The sequence below is a fragment of the Citrus clementina genome, unplaced genomic scaffold (assembly GCF_000493195.1).
Source record: "Citrus clementina cultivar Clemenules unplaced genomic scaffold, Citrus_clementina_v1.0 scaffold_2, whole genome shotgun sequence".
Lineage (NCBI taxonomy): Eukaryota > Viridiplantae > Streptophyta > Magnoliopsida > Sapindales > Rutaceae > Citrus > Citrus x clementina.
The window spans coordinates 4738978-4753957 of NW_006262688.1; the positions used below are offsets into that span (position 1 = coordinate 4738978).

The 14980-nt window shown below is 33.4% G+C and overlaps 1 protein-coding gene and 3 pseudogenes across 1 annotated transcript; 3 read left to right on the forward strand and 1 right to left on the reverse strand.

The window, feature by feature from the left end:
- The window catches only part of LOC112100819, a 22381-nt pseudogene extending 10550 nt beyond the window's left edge, over positions 1-11831 (reverse strand).
- On the forward strand, positions 1855-3411 carry LOC18052143 (annotated as a pseudogene).
- Positions 3869-4877, forward strand: LOC18052144 (annotated as a pseudogene).
- On the forward strand, positions 10132-11504 carry LOC18052146 (putative UPF0481 protein At3g02645). Its single transcript, XM_006445816.2, has one exon. The coding sequence runs from the start codon at positions 10132-10134 to the stop codon at positions 11422-11424; it is 1293 nt and encodes a 430-aa protein (XP_006445879.2). The 3' UTR covers positions 11425-11504.
- Positions 11832-14980: the final 3149 nt, after the last annotated feature.

A 14980-nucleotide genomic window follows, 5' to 3' on the forward strand; every position in this document is an offset into this window, starting at 1 on the left:
CAGCCCACAAAATATTTCTTATTACGAGAGCTTGGTCTTTTAATAAATAGCAATCATCCATGCATCACCAAACAAGTATCTAACGCAGTTGTGTTCCCAAGCCTCGAACCGAAGACCTTGGTTAAGATAGAATAACTCCATGCCAGCGGATTTACGCACTTGTTGATATCCAGCCAATAATTATCGTAAAACATAAAACTACTTCAATTAAAAAGCGATCGGAATTAAAATTTAAAATGCTTAAGCTTAATCATCACCATCTGGATCAACACCCTCAAAAGTCCACTCACACTCCTTCCTGGCTGCTTCCTCCTCCTCGGGCGTAAATTATTTTCAATCCCAAATAACTTTACCTCCTAACATACTCGACACTCTTGTTCTTGATCTTGTTGGCCAAAGCCTCTGTCAAATAATCCAACATCTTTTTATTATTTTTCATTTCGATTGTATGGCTTCGAAACTCCTCTAAAATAGCCACGGCCTTTTACTAATTTATCGAAATAAAGAGAATGCGTCACTGAGCTAACGTCAATAATGGAGAAAAGCAGAAGAAATACGAAAAGCAATGATATAAAAGCTTGATGCAGTCAATTAAAGGAAATGGCAAAAGAGAGAAAAATAAGCAAATATAGTAAGTAGCACACACCCTTCAGAACCTCCCTCCTGTTCGATTCTGTGTTCGCAAACCACTTGCATTAACTTGCATGGATGAAAGATACGATAATAACAGACCGAATATAAAGCAAAACAACAAGAACACTGCGACTCGAAGTGTACATATGCTATCTTTTAACGCAAAAAATTTACTCAACATTATAATGAATATATGAGAACAGTAGATGCCAACTGAGAAAATAAACTAAGAAAATATCTTATTGATCTGTTATGCGCCTTTGCATCTAAAATAAGGTAGATGTCATACGATAATTATTCTGGCTATTTTATTTATTTATGTGTTTCTCTGTTCCATTTGAATTAGAACAATCACAAAATTTTTTTCTTATTATTATATATTAGCCAACAAAATGCATGTTTTGATGCTGGGATTAGCCACACAAGGAGGAAGATGGAGAGGTTTCGAAATAAAGAACTATTTTCTTTTTACAACGGTGACTTATAACAATGACAACTATTCTTAGATTTTTCTAATGTCCTAAAATACGTTCTCTATCTATAACAGTTCATCGACTATAATTGTGTAGCCAGCATATATATATCGATTCCAGATTAGCAAGAGATATACCTTAAATTTTTCATAATGAATTAGTTGCTTTAGGTGAGAAATTTTAATCAAAGTTAAAATTTTTATTGTGAAATTACAGATTAATTTCCAACCTAGAAAAAATTAGCTATGGTTAGCCTAAGTCAAGTGAAGCACACAATGATAAAAGTAGAAATTTTTTTAAAATGCGAGAAAGTTCAAAATAATAATTTTAAAATTTAATTTTATAATACTATTAAATTTTACGGTTTTAAAACTTTTCATTGTTTTCGTGAACTTTAATATTCTAGACTAGAAAACTACTAATGGTAAAAGTTAATAATCTACAGCACAAAACCAGAAAAAATAAAGTGATTGAATTAAAGAAATTAAAGCATATACATGGATCCCTGAAAGAAATAGCGAAAACGCTTGGTGGCCCGGCAAAGACTTGTGTCTCTTAACACCATAAGTCAAGCACATAATAATAAAAATTACATATATATATATATATATATATATATATAAAGACTCAAGTCGTCCACTTGGTATTTATAAGGAATTAATTATTATTATTACTAATTTTTGGGGTGAGGATTTTTGTTTATTAATTATAAAAGTGGGTTGTTTGGGCATGTGAAGCAAAAAGGCCACTGGCAGACGCAGGAATGTGAGTTTTTCTTGTTCTTTTTTTTATTTTTAATATTGATGTTTCAAGATGCATATTCTTATTCCTTCAAAAAAAAAAAAGATACATATTCTTATGTGTACCTTTAATCATTAATTCTGGAAATGAGTTAGCTGTGCAGATTGTTTTCGGTTATTAATTGTTTCTAATGCTGTCATCTAAATATACTGATAATTTCATTTATTTTAATCTGTTGCTACTGCAGTGAACAATTAATAGAAGATGGATGACAGTGAGGATGTATCGATTGATATGGAGAAGTTAGCAGATACTTTGAGTGGGAAGTTGGAGACCCTGCATCACTTGTCTAAAGATTGTTCCATCTATAGAGTTACTGAGCCCACGCGGTGTTCAAATCCAAGTCATTTTACTCCGCAAATAGTTTCAATTGGCCCTTTTCATCATGGTAAGGAAGAGCTAAAACCCATGGAAGAGCATAAACAGAGGTACCTAAAATACTTTCTTCAACGGACTAAGGTGCGCATGGCACGTTTCCTCTCTTTTATAAAGGACAGGGAAACAAGACTGCGCAATTGTTATGCAGAAACCATTCGTAATCTTGGAAGTGATGAGTTCGTAGCGATGGTTTTAGTGGATGCTGGCTTTCTCGTTGAGTTCTTACTGAGATTTCATAGACCTCGTTTCATAACCGACGATGATCGCATTTTCAGAAAACCCCAATTGTGTTACGAAATATGGTACGACTTTTTGCTGGTGGAAAATCAGCTTCCATTATTCATTCTCAATGACTTGTTTCATCTAGCCAAAACAGCAACCTATGAAGATGCTTTTTACGAGAATATTTCCTTTGTCAAAATTACATGTTTTTGGTTAGAGGACCGTATAGTTAAGCCACTGGACAAGAATTCGCTAAAAATCCACTTTCCCAAAGCTGAGCATTTTCTTGACCTGATTTTACTCTGTCTTCAGCCATCCCAGTCACGTGCTCAAATTATGTTGAAAGATCAAAACATACCCAGTGTGAAGGAACTTCACCAAGCCGGAGTCAAGTTTAAACCAGCTGCGGGGTCAACCAAAAGCCTACTCGACATCAATTTTAATCAAGGAATTCTGGAAATTCCATTTTTCGAGGTGTATGATGACACGGAGCGTGCGTACAGAAATCTTCTAGCCTTCGAGCGTATGCATGGCTACAAGGGATATTTTAATGATTACATTATAATGATGGCTTGTCTCATCAGCTGTCCGAAAGACGCAGAATTACTTGTTCAAAATGAAGTTCTTGTGCTAGGGATTACTGAAACTGTTCCAACTGTTTTTGGAAAACTTGATCGCGACTGTACGTTATAGAGTTATGATTTCCAATATTCTGGTGTTGTCACTGATTTACAGGCCTATCGCAAATTACCATGGCACAAATGGAAGGCAGCCTTGAAGCAAAATTATTTCAACACTCCATGGGCGTCTATCTCTGTAATTGCAGCTGTTATTCTCCTTCTACTCACAGCCACGCAAACAGTTTCTTCTCTAATTGCATTGTAGATTTATTAATTTCTACTGTTTGTGATCAATTTTTGTGTTTTTTAGAAGCATTTCATTTGTATTGCCTGCTAGTGCCTTTGTTTTGTTTAGCTCACCCACAGAATGTATAAAAAATAAGAGCAGTTGATTTCTCTAGTTAGTGTTGCTGTTTTCACTCGCCTTTCCAACAAGTCAAGAACCTATATATTGTCTACTTGTCACCTCAATTTTTAAATTGTCACCTAGCTGACATCAGTAATGGAGGATGGCATGGCAGATAAAAAAGAAAGGCAATAGTGTGATAATGTAGCAATGCGATTCTATGAAAGATTTTAATATTTGAATAACCAGTATTAGTATTGATTCTACAATTCGTAATAATTAATTAGTTGCTTTATTGAGAAATTTTATAATCACGTTAGAACTGTTACTGTGAAATGAGAGAGTAATTTGTCTACAGTAAGCCCCAAGTCAAGTCAAGCACATAATTTACCCTGCATCACTTGTCTAAAGATTGTTCCATCTATAGAGTTGCTGAGCCCACGCGGTGTTCAAATCCAAGTCATTTTACTCCGCGAATGGTTTCAATTGGCCCTTTTCATCATGGTAAGGAAGAGCTAAAAGCCATGGAAGAGCATAAACAAAGGTACCTAAAATACTTTCTTCAACGGACTAAGGTGCGCATGGCACGTTTCCTCTCTTTTATAAAGGAAAGGGAAACAAAACTGCGCAATTGTTATGCAGAAACTATCCGTAATCTTGGAAGTGATGAGTTCGTTGCGATGGTTTTAGTGGATGCTGTCTTTCTTATTGAGTTCTTTCTGAGATATTATAAACGTAACTTAACAACTGATGATGATCGCATTTTTAGAAAACCCCAATTGTGTAAAGGAATATGGCAAGACTTTTTGCTGCTAGAAAATCAGCTTCCATTATTTATTCTCAATGACTTGTTTAATCTAGCCAAAACAGCAACCTATGAAGATGCCTTTTACGAGAATATTTCCTTTGCCGAAATTGCATGTTTTTTGGTTCAGGGATCAAGTACTTGTATTTCTTCCAATGGACGAGAATTCGCTAGAAATCCACTTTTCCAAAGCTGAGCATTTTCTTGATCTGATTGTACTCTGTCTTCAGCCATCCCAATCACGGGCTCAAATTATATTGAAAGATCAAAACATACCCAGTGTCAAGGAACTTCACCAAGCCGGAGTCAAGTTTAAACCAGCTGCCGGGTCAACCAAAAACCTACTTGACATCAATTTCAATCAAGGAATTCTGGAAATTCCATTTTTCAAGGTGTATGATAACACAGAGTGTGTGTACAGAAATCTTCTAGCCTTCGAGAGTATGCATGGCTACGGCGGATATTTCAATGATTACATTATAATGATGGCTTGTCTCATCAGCTGTCCGAAAGATGCAGAATTACTCGTTCAAAATGAAGTTATTAGGCTGGGGAATACTGAAACTGTTCCAACAGTTTCTTCTCTAATTGCATTGTAGATTTATTAATTTCTACTGTTTGTGATCAAATTTTGTGTTTCTTAAAAGCATTTCATTTGTATTGCTTGCTAGTGCCTCTGTTTTGTTTAGCTCACCCACAGAATGTACAAAAAATAAGAGCAGTTGATTTCTCTAGTTACTGTTGCTGTTTTCACTCGACCTCCCAACAAGTCAAGCACCTATATATTGTCTACTTGTCACCTCAATTTTTAAATTTTGTCACCTAGCTAACATCAGTAATGGAGGATGGCATGGCAGAGAAAAAAAGAAAGGCAATAATGTGATAATGTAGCAATGCGATTCTATGAAAGATTTTAATATTTGAATAACCAGTATTAGTATTGATTGTACAATTCGTAATAATTAATTAGTTGCTTTATTGATAAAATTTATAATCAAGTTAGAGTTTTACTGTAAGCCCCAAGTCAAGTCAAGCACATAATGACATAACATAAAAGCAAGATAAGTCAAGCAATCATAAAAGCATGGGTCCTGGAAGTTGAAAGAAAAAGCAAGAGCGTTTGGTGGCCCAGCACCGAGTGATGAAAATTTGATTATTCACTACCCGATCGGACAGATGAAGACCAGTCAGCTGGGTTGGTTTGGCTATTCCTTTCTGTTGAAAAGGACCCTACACTAAGGAATTTGAAGTGACTTCGATTCACAGCAGCTGTGCGGGGCAATAAATTCAATACATGATCTCTGCCAAGTAAAAGACACGATTACGAGGAAGCACTATGCTTCATAAAATAGGGGTGTCAATTGTTGTCGAGGTAAATCTCTTTGCGTTACAGTTGAAATAGAGTATTTAATTATTGACGTAAAATGTTGAACTTTTAAAGTTGTGGGAGCTAAACAGAAAAATAAAGATTTTAAAATCTGAAATTGTAAACTTACATAATTATATTTAATAGGGAAATTATCACTGTACCACTTTTATTTTACTTTATGTTCATCTAATCATCATAAAATTCTAACATGTTCTCTATACCACCTTTCTTTTTTAAATTTGTATCAATTAGTTACTTTTATACTAACACTGTTAAATAATTTAAATGAAATGATAATTTTACCCCTAAATAAATTAAAAGATCATTTCATCTTATAAAAGCTTTGAAAAATTAAAAAAATATATAATTATAAAAATACTCCTAAATTTAAAAAAAATCCCAAATAGAGGTGCTCATGTGATTTTTTATTAAATTTAGATTTTACAAAATTTTAATAATTATTTTTATTAAAAATTTATTATTTTTCCAAATTTTAATAAAAAATAATGAATTTATTTATTAAAAAATTATAGTTCCCAAAATTTTTATTAAAACAACTGAATTTATTTATTAAAAAATAAATCCCAAAATTTTACATTTATTTTTATAATTATAATTTTTTATTAAAATAATTTTTATTAAAAATAAAAATTCTAATTTTGGGATTTATTTTTTTATTAAATTTAGGGGTATTTTTATGATTATATTTTTTTATTTTTCAAAGTTTTTATAAAATAAAATGGTCTTTTAATTTATTTAGGGGTAAAATTATCATTTTATTTAAATTATTTACCGGTGTTAGTGCAAAAGTAGGTAATTGATACAAATTTAAAAAGAGAGGTAGTGTATAAAATATGTTAAAATTTTGTGGTGATTAGATGAATATAAGAAAAAATAAAGGTGGTGCAATGATAATTCTCCTATTTAATAATTGTTTTTGGACATATGACAACAGGGCAGGGCCTCTGTTTTCCATGACACCTGCAACAAAACCTTTTTCTTGGCAATTGAAGTAATATCACATTTTTTTTCAAATTCAAATGTTCACCTAAAATGTGGTTTGGTGGAGAGCTCTTTTGGGATTGTTTTTTAGGCTCAAAATTTTGATTTTGAAAAGACAAAAATTAATTTTGGTATTTGATGATTTTTTTTAAAATTACTTTTGGTAAAATCACCTCATTATAGGGTAAATTAGAAAAGCAAAAAATGAATAGCTTTAAACAACTAATTTTGAGAAGTAGTTTTATACTTAAACCCCCATTTGGCATAACTTTTCAAATAAAGTTTATTTAAGTAGAGTTTTTAACAAAATAATTTTATTTGTTTGGTTGTCCATGATAGTTTTTATTAAAAATTATGAAATTCCTTTAATAGGCAAGAAAATGAATGAAATAAGATTATCAAATAAACAAAAGATATTTTAGATATTTTGACATTTTAAAAAAGCTTTTTAACCCTTAGTACTCCAATAAGTCCAAAAATTTGACTTTCGCTAATAGAGGCAAAATAACTTATTTAATTATAAAAATTCTACTAAAAAACAATCAAACAACAACATTAAAAAAAACTTATGAGATTAGATAAGTCTTTATGACCATGAGATAATTCATATCAAACAGACACTTAAAATAATTTCATATATATCTTCACATAGATTATAAATATACAAAATTATCCTTATTCAATTAAGAAATCGTAACACCCTAAGCGAATCCCACATCGACAAAGCACAAGAGAGATGCTGGATTTATAAGAGGTGATGGAAAATATCGTCCACTTTGGGTCTTAACAAGGCCTGCAGTTTTATTCATGGGGCACCCTTACACCCTAAAATGCGTCTTGCAAATTAAGGTGTAAGTCACCCCTTATAAACCTAGCATCTCTCTCATACTTTGCCGATGTGGGATTCGCCTAGGGCGTTACATACACCCCTCTTAGGAACTCAGCGTCCTCGCTGAGGTTTGCCCCACCATCGCTCAAGAGAACACATAGAGCCGCTTCGATACTATCTGTCATGACCCAACCAGACCTGGTAAGATATTGTCCGCTTTAGGCCTTAACAAGGCCCGCACTGTTTTATTCCTGGGGCGCCCATAGACCCCAAAACATATCTTATCAATTAAGGTGTTGATCACTTCTTATAAACCCAGCATCTCTCCTGTGCTTTGTCGATGTGGGATTCGCCTAGGGTGTTACATACACCTCCTAAGGGACTGAGTGTTCTCGCTGAGGTTTGCCATACCATTGTTCAAGAGGACACGCAGAGCTGTTCTGATATTATTTTTCATGACCCAACCCAAACTTGATAAAATATTGTCCGCTTTGGGCCTTAATAAGGCCTGCACGGTTTTATTCATGGGGCCACCATACACCCCAAAACGTATATTGCCAATTAAAGTGTGAATCACCCCTTATAAACCCAATATTTCTCCCGTGCTTTGCCAGAAATAAAATTATTAAATTTAAAGAGATTATTATCATTATCAATTATATTAAGATAACAAAATAAAAATTAAACTTAGTAAAATAAAATTTTTTATTTCAGTTATTAATTATCAATATATATATATAAATTTTATTTAACGTTATATCTATTTTAATAATTTATATTCTAGTAAGATTTACCAAATACATATGACTGGTTTTAGAAACTCACGGCACTTTGAAAAAAATTTACTAAATGTTTACAAAACTTAAATTATCATCTAAAGGATCAAAGTATTTTCAAGTAGTTATTTAATCTGTCAAACTTTATCTATTGTATGTCACCAACACCAATTATGCACATATTTTTTGAGCTGAACTAACAAATTTTTCACTCAATTTCACTGAGTATTCAGAACATCAATGGAGAGACCCCAAATCATTGAAGAGATGGAAGATGCGAAGGGCTTTTCGCTATAGCAAGACAGTTTAACCAGTGAAAATAGACAAATTTAAAATAGGAATCTAGCACATGAGTCGGGGCCCGGGTTTAATAAAGGAATTGTCCACTTTTCGCTTTATTTTTTTAATTAAATTGGGTCATCCAACCTCGACATAAATTTTGGACTGATTTGTGGCCTATTGAATTGTTTGAGCACGATCATCTAGTTGCTAATTTTTTGCTTTATTGAAAAATTAAAATGAAAACAACTTATTCAATTTTATTAGAAAGCAACTCGGTTTTGTTGTATTAAAAAAAAAAGACTCCTCACCTCTTATCACAATTAGTTGGAATTGTTTTATTATTAAACTGAACCCTATAACTTATTTTATTATATTCCTCCATCGAGGATCATGCGAGCAAAGCGCGCGTTTAAACAATCCAATGGGTATTCTCAAAAAAACAAAAAACAAAAAATAAAAAATCAGCCCACAAATTATTTCTTATTACGAGAGCTTGGTCTTTTAATAAAGAGCAATCATCCATGCATCACCTCTTTTCTTGTGTGTGTTTTTTTTTTAAATACACATATTCTTTTTTTGCTGAATTTTACTTAAAAATATATATTTTTTACACTCGTCCATTGCTGTTTTAATGGTGTTAATAGAATTAATAGAATATTGGTTAAATGATTTTTTTACCCACAAACATAAAATTATTATTTTACCCTAAATAAATGCCAAAAAAATAAATAAAAAAGAAAAAAACTACAAAAGACACTAATAAATATAAATTGCAAGTAGTGAAGTGTGATAAGATATGAACAAATTCAACATCAATCAATATCCAGCCAATAATTTTTTTTTGGTGTATTAAACCAGCCAATAATTTTTTCTCTTGATTATTAAATCATGCAGGGTAGGACCATTAGGGTCACTAGGGCGGCAAAACTCTCCCAATAAATATTTAATGCAACTGCGTTTTTTTTTGGTGTATTAAACCAGCCAATAATTTTTTCTCTTGGTTATTGAATCATGCAGGGTAGGACCATTAGGGTCATTAAGGCGGCAAAACTCTCCCAATAAGTATTTAACGTAACTGCGTTCCCAAGCCTCGAACCGAGGACCTTGATTAAGATAAAAATAGCTCATGTCAGCTGATCTACTCGCTTGTTGTTATCTAGCCAATAATTATCATAAAACATAAAACTACTTCAATTAAATAACGATCGGGATTAAAATTTAAAAAACTTATGCTTAATCATCACCATCTGGATCAACACCCTCAAAAGTCCACTCACACTCCTTCCTAGCTGCTTCCTCCTCCTCAGGCGTAAAATTATTTTCAATCCCAAATAACTTCCTAACATACTCGACACTCTTGTTCTTGATCTTGTTGGCCAAAGCCTCTGTCAAATAATCCAACATCATTTTGATATTCAAATAATTCGCCACCAATATCATCTCCTTCGACTCATCATTGCTCTTGCTCTTCCCAAACTCCTAGTTGAACGTCTTCACCTCCTGTTTCGGTTATTGTTCTTAATGCTACCTGCTTTCTTTCTGTTTTACTGATTTCATTTATTTCGTTGCTACTGCAGCCAGGAATTAATGAGAAGATGGACGCCAGAAAGCATGAGCATGAGGGTTATGACGCGATTAATATGGAGAAGTTGGCAGATTCTTTGAGTGGGGAACTGGAGTCATTGCATCCCTTACCCAGAGAGTGTTCCATCTACAGAGTTCCTGAGACCACGCGGTGTTCCCATCCAAGTCATTTTACTCCGCGAATTGTTTCAATTGGCCCTTTTCATCATGGTAAGGAAGAGCTAAAAGCCATGGAAGAGCATAAGAAACGATACCTTAAGTGCTTTCTTCAACGAACTAAGGTACGCATATCAAGTTTCCTTGGATTTATAAAGGCAAGGGAAGCAGAATTGCGCAACTGTTATGCTGAAACAATTCATCTTGGAAGCGATGAGTTCATAAAAATGGTTTTAGTGGATGCTGTGTTTCTCATTGAGTTCTTTCTGAAATTCTACCAACCTAATTTCAGAACTGATGAGGATCCCATATTAGGAAAATCATTTTTGTATAATGATGTGAAGCATGAGATTTTGCTGCTAGAAAATCAGCTTCCATTGTTCATTCTCAACGACTTGTTTAATCTAGCCAAAACAGCAATGTTTGAAACGAACTTGTATGAGGAAATTTCCTTCATGACAATTACCTGTTTTTGGCTCAGGGGTGATATTGCTGGATATCTTCCGATACACGAGAATTTGCTAGAAATCAACTTTTCGAGAGCTAAACATTTTGTTGATTTGCTTATACTCTGTCTTCAGCCATCCCAGTCGCGTGCACATATTCCGTTGAAAGATGTAAACATTCCCAGTGTAAAGGAACTTCACCAAGCTGGAGTCAAGTTTAAACCAGGGTCAAGCAATAATCTACTCGACATCAAATTTAATGAGGGAATTCTAGAAATTCCATTTTTAACGGTTTATGGCTCCACAGAGCGTTTGTACAGAAATGTTCTGGCTTTCGAGATGATGCATGGCTACACTGGATATTTTAATGATTATATTATAATGATGAATTATCTTGTCAACACTCCAAAAGATGCGGAATTACTCGTTCAGAACGAAATTATAGGGCTAGGGGATACTGAAGCAGTTCCAACTTTATTTCATATCCTTGATAAAGGATGTGCGATAAATTATTCTAATTTCCAATATTCTGGTATTATTGCTAATCTACAGGCCTATTGCAAATTACCGTGGCACAAGTGGAAGGCAACCTTGAAGCAAAATTATTTCAACACTCCATGGGCGTCTATCTCTGTAATTGCAGCTGTTATTCTTCTTCTACTCACATGCATACAAACAGTTTGTTCTCTCATCGCATTGTAGATTCACTTTTACAGTTTATTATGTATTATTTTCTTAGAAGGATTTCACTTGTATTGCCGGTGAGTGTTTCTGTTTAGCTCAACCACAGTACGTATATAAAAGAAATAAGAGCAGCTGATTTCTGTACTTACTTTTGCTGTTTTCACAATAAGTCAAGCACATAATGATAAAAATTTGATGATTCAATTAATATTAGAAAAAGCCTCAAGTCCTCCACTCGTCCAATTGTCCAGAACTTGAAAAACTTGGAAACACAAGTTTCTGACTTCATCTTCAGAGAAATTTTTACCCTCTCTTTCTTTCATAAGTTTTAGAAGATCAGATTCCATGTACTAGAACACAATGAATACATCTTCGTGTTTTTTGACAAGATTCCTCAATTTGACAATGTTGGGATGATTATTCATCTTCCTTAGCATTTAACTTCTTTCAAGTTCCTGCTCTCGTCCAAAGAAAAAATCTTCTTCTTCAATTTCTTGACAGCAACATATTCGCCGCTCCTTTTATCAAGAGCCTGAAACACGTCGCCATAAGCCCCCGACCCAAGTTCCCTAATCTTTTCGTATTTCTCCATTATTTTTTCGTATGATATATGAAACGAAATTTTTGTTTCTCTACGGATATTCATATGTGACAATAACTTGCCGTATTGAATTAGGGAATAATTTCCTATTCCCATTACATGTAATGATAATGCCTTAATTAAATAGGAAACTAGTTTCCTAAATGAAATTAATATGGTACTAGGAAAAGGAAATTTGTTTAAGAAGTGTACTAGGAAAAAGTTATATTAGTAACTTTCAACATTTTCTTAATTATCTCAAAACATCCATTTTTTTTTTGTTTTTTATTTAACTAGATGGGCTTGTCAATTAGTAACTAATGTAATATAAGTTAAGTAAAACATCAATTTTTAATATTTAACCAATTAGGCCATTTGAAATCTAACAGTTTCTCCCGGTTAATACTATTTACTTTTCTTCGTTGTAGGCTAATAAAACAAGAGAGAGACTAAAATCAAGTGTAAGTTGTAACAAAGAGGAATTTATATATACATATATATATAGTAGTTTTTTGGTCCGGGATCTTAAAGTGCGGGAAAATCTGAGAAATCTTTAAAATAATGGAGTTTTAAAGACTTACAACTTGAAGCGCTTAAACAGCACGGTTTATTCGTTTTCCCGAATGTTCCCGCACTATAAAATCCTGGATTGGAACATTTCTATATATATATCATAAGAATTCGAGCTAGATTTCATAAAATCACACTTCACAAATACATACATTGAGATGTGAAATTGGCAAAAAATTTCATTGCCCTTATTGCACTTATTAAGGAAATCACACAAAACTTGCACACTTACAAATAGAAACACTTAATCCCACAATCGAAAACTTCAATTTGAACCAATCAATTAATTAATTAGCACTGCCCTTCTGCAATTGGCTCTAATCTCTCCATTTCGTCAGTCAAGAAATCAATATTTCCCATATTGTTCATGGACTGTCCAAAGCGTCAAAGAAGTCTGATTGGCTATTAGCAAAATGATTAACAATGGCGATTGTATCAGTACGGGTTGTAGAGAATAACTCCTGATCAGCCTGGAGAAGGCCGCGATTGTCTTGAATAATTTGTGAAGTAATTATTATCAAAATAATCAAGAGCTGATGGATCAAGATCATTTAAGCACCCGCAGGGCCTGCTTTTAGCGTTTCATCAAACAGTTAGACTGATTCAATTGAACAAGAGGTTGCTGCCTATGCTCTTATAAGGATATTGTAAGCGAAAAGTGGTGGCGTCACGGGCAAGTCATTGAAAAAGAATCTTGTGAAGTTGAATGAAAGTAAAAGTTAAGTGCGTATGAAGTGTGAGATGATGTCTTAGTTGTAATCAAGTGATGTTTTGAGGAATAAAAGTGGTTTTTGACCGTTGGATTAGGGTTTGAATTTGGGGGGAAATCATGGCCCTATATACTAAAGCTATTTCTTTCTCGACAATTAACTTAAAAAGAAAATTCATTTTCCTGTGCGGTTCACTGAACTAAAGAGCCATTAATTTATGCGTTTTTGCATGTTAAGCTCTGTTGAAATGAACTCAAACTCGTTAAACGATTTGTCGTTTAGAGGGTTGGAAAGTCAAGTGACATGTCGTTTCAACTGGTCATGGATCCAGAACCGACAACTTGGTGCTGTGGTCCAAGATCATTAAACTCTCACGTGATTAACATACGCTTGTTTTAAAGATTAAACGGCATGCCTTATCGTCGTTTAACTGTTTAAGGAGGCTTTAAGTTGCACGTGAAAGGCTCGTGGTCAAGCAGTTAAGTTTCTTAGTTTTGGAGGGAATCTTCTGGATTTGTAACACCAGTAGCAGCTGATATATATGCTGGTTCTGGTTTTATCTAGATCTATGGAATTGAGAGTGATAAGGAAGCATTAGAGAGAGTGAAACTTTTCATAGTGTTCTCTGTATTGGGCTTATCATCTCTGTAACCTTTGAAGCTTAATAAAGTGGCTCCCTGAGTTTGTTTTCTCTAGTGGATGTAGGCACTGTAACAGGAGCTGAACCACTTAAATTGTTATGTGTTCTTCATTCTTTGTGTTGTTATTCTTTGATCTGGTGAGTGTTACGACTTGTGTTGATTTGTTTCTTAATCTTGGAGTCTGAATTAGATCTAGAGGGTGGGATTAATCCGATATAAAAGGGGTTTGTTTCACAACAAGCTCGATCTTAGAGTGAAGGCCTAACAATTTGAGATGGATATAGATTTGTTTGATGCTAAAAGATGAACATAAAACTCAGGGTTTAAACAAAAATCAGTGGTCATTGGATGGTTTCGGAAATAGATTTGTTGAAGATGGCGTAGAAAGTAAATTAAATTAGTAATTTTACATTATTTGTCTATATTAGTGCTTTCGGGGGTTAAAATAGCTAACCATTGGTCGTAATCCTTTATACATAAAATATATAAAAGGAAAATTTTGAGATCAAATCAAGTTGACATTATAATTAGAATTGAGTGCTCTCAGTGCATGCATTCTCTGTTGTTGAATTCTTGCCGTACGTACTTTTTAACTATTTATATAGGAATAAATATATTTGAATCCGAATACTGCAAAAGAGTACACACTAGGAGCATTGGTGGTGGAATTTTGTCGGAAGACAAATTTTAGAATACATGTAAGGTATCACATACTGACATCATCTATATAATAAACAAATGACACTATGTTATATGTGCATTTATTTTTTTTTTAAATCATTATATAATCAGTAATTATATTAAATTAAAATACATATGTCATACATTCAAGAATTGTTTTTATTATCTCTGATGTATTATATATTTTATCATTTGTGGGCCTCCGGTCCCTAGATTAAATAAAATATACTAAAAAGGGAAAGCGTGTAAACTGATATTTAGGTAATTTGTACGTGAATGTGATCGTTTTGCCCCCTTGGGTTCAATGGTTTTATGTTATGTATTTCAAGTTTGTTATTTTTATATTACGGTCCATGCTGGATTAATAGGAATAATAAAAATCTGAGTGGAGA

What these genes read in the sequence shown, in the direction of transcription:
- LOC18052146 (XM_006445816.2), top strand. Translation starts at nt 10,132, where the DNA reads ATGGACGCCAGAAAGCATGAGCATGAGGGTTATGACGCGATTAATATG.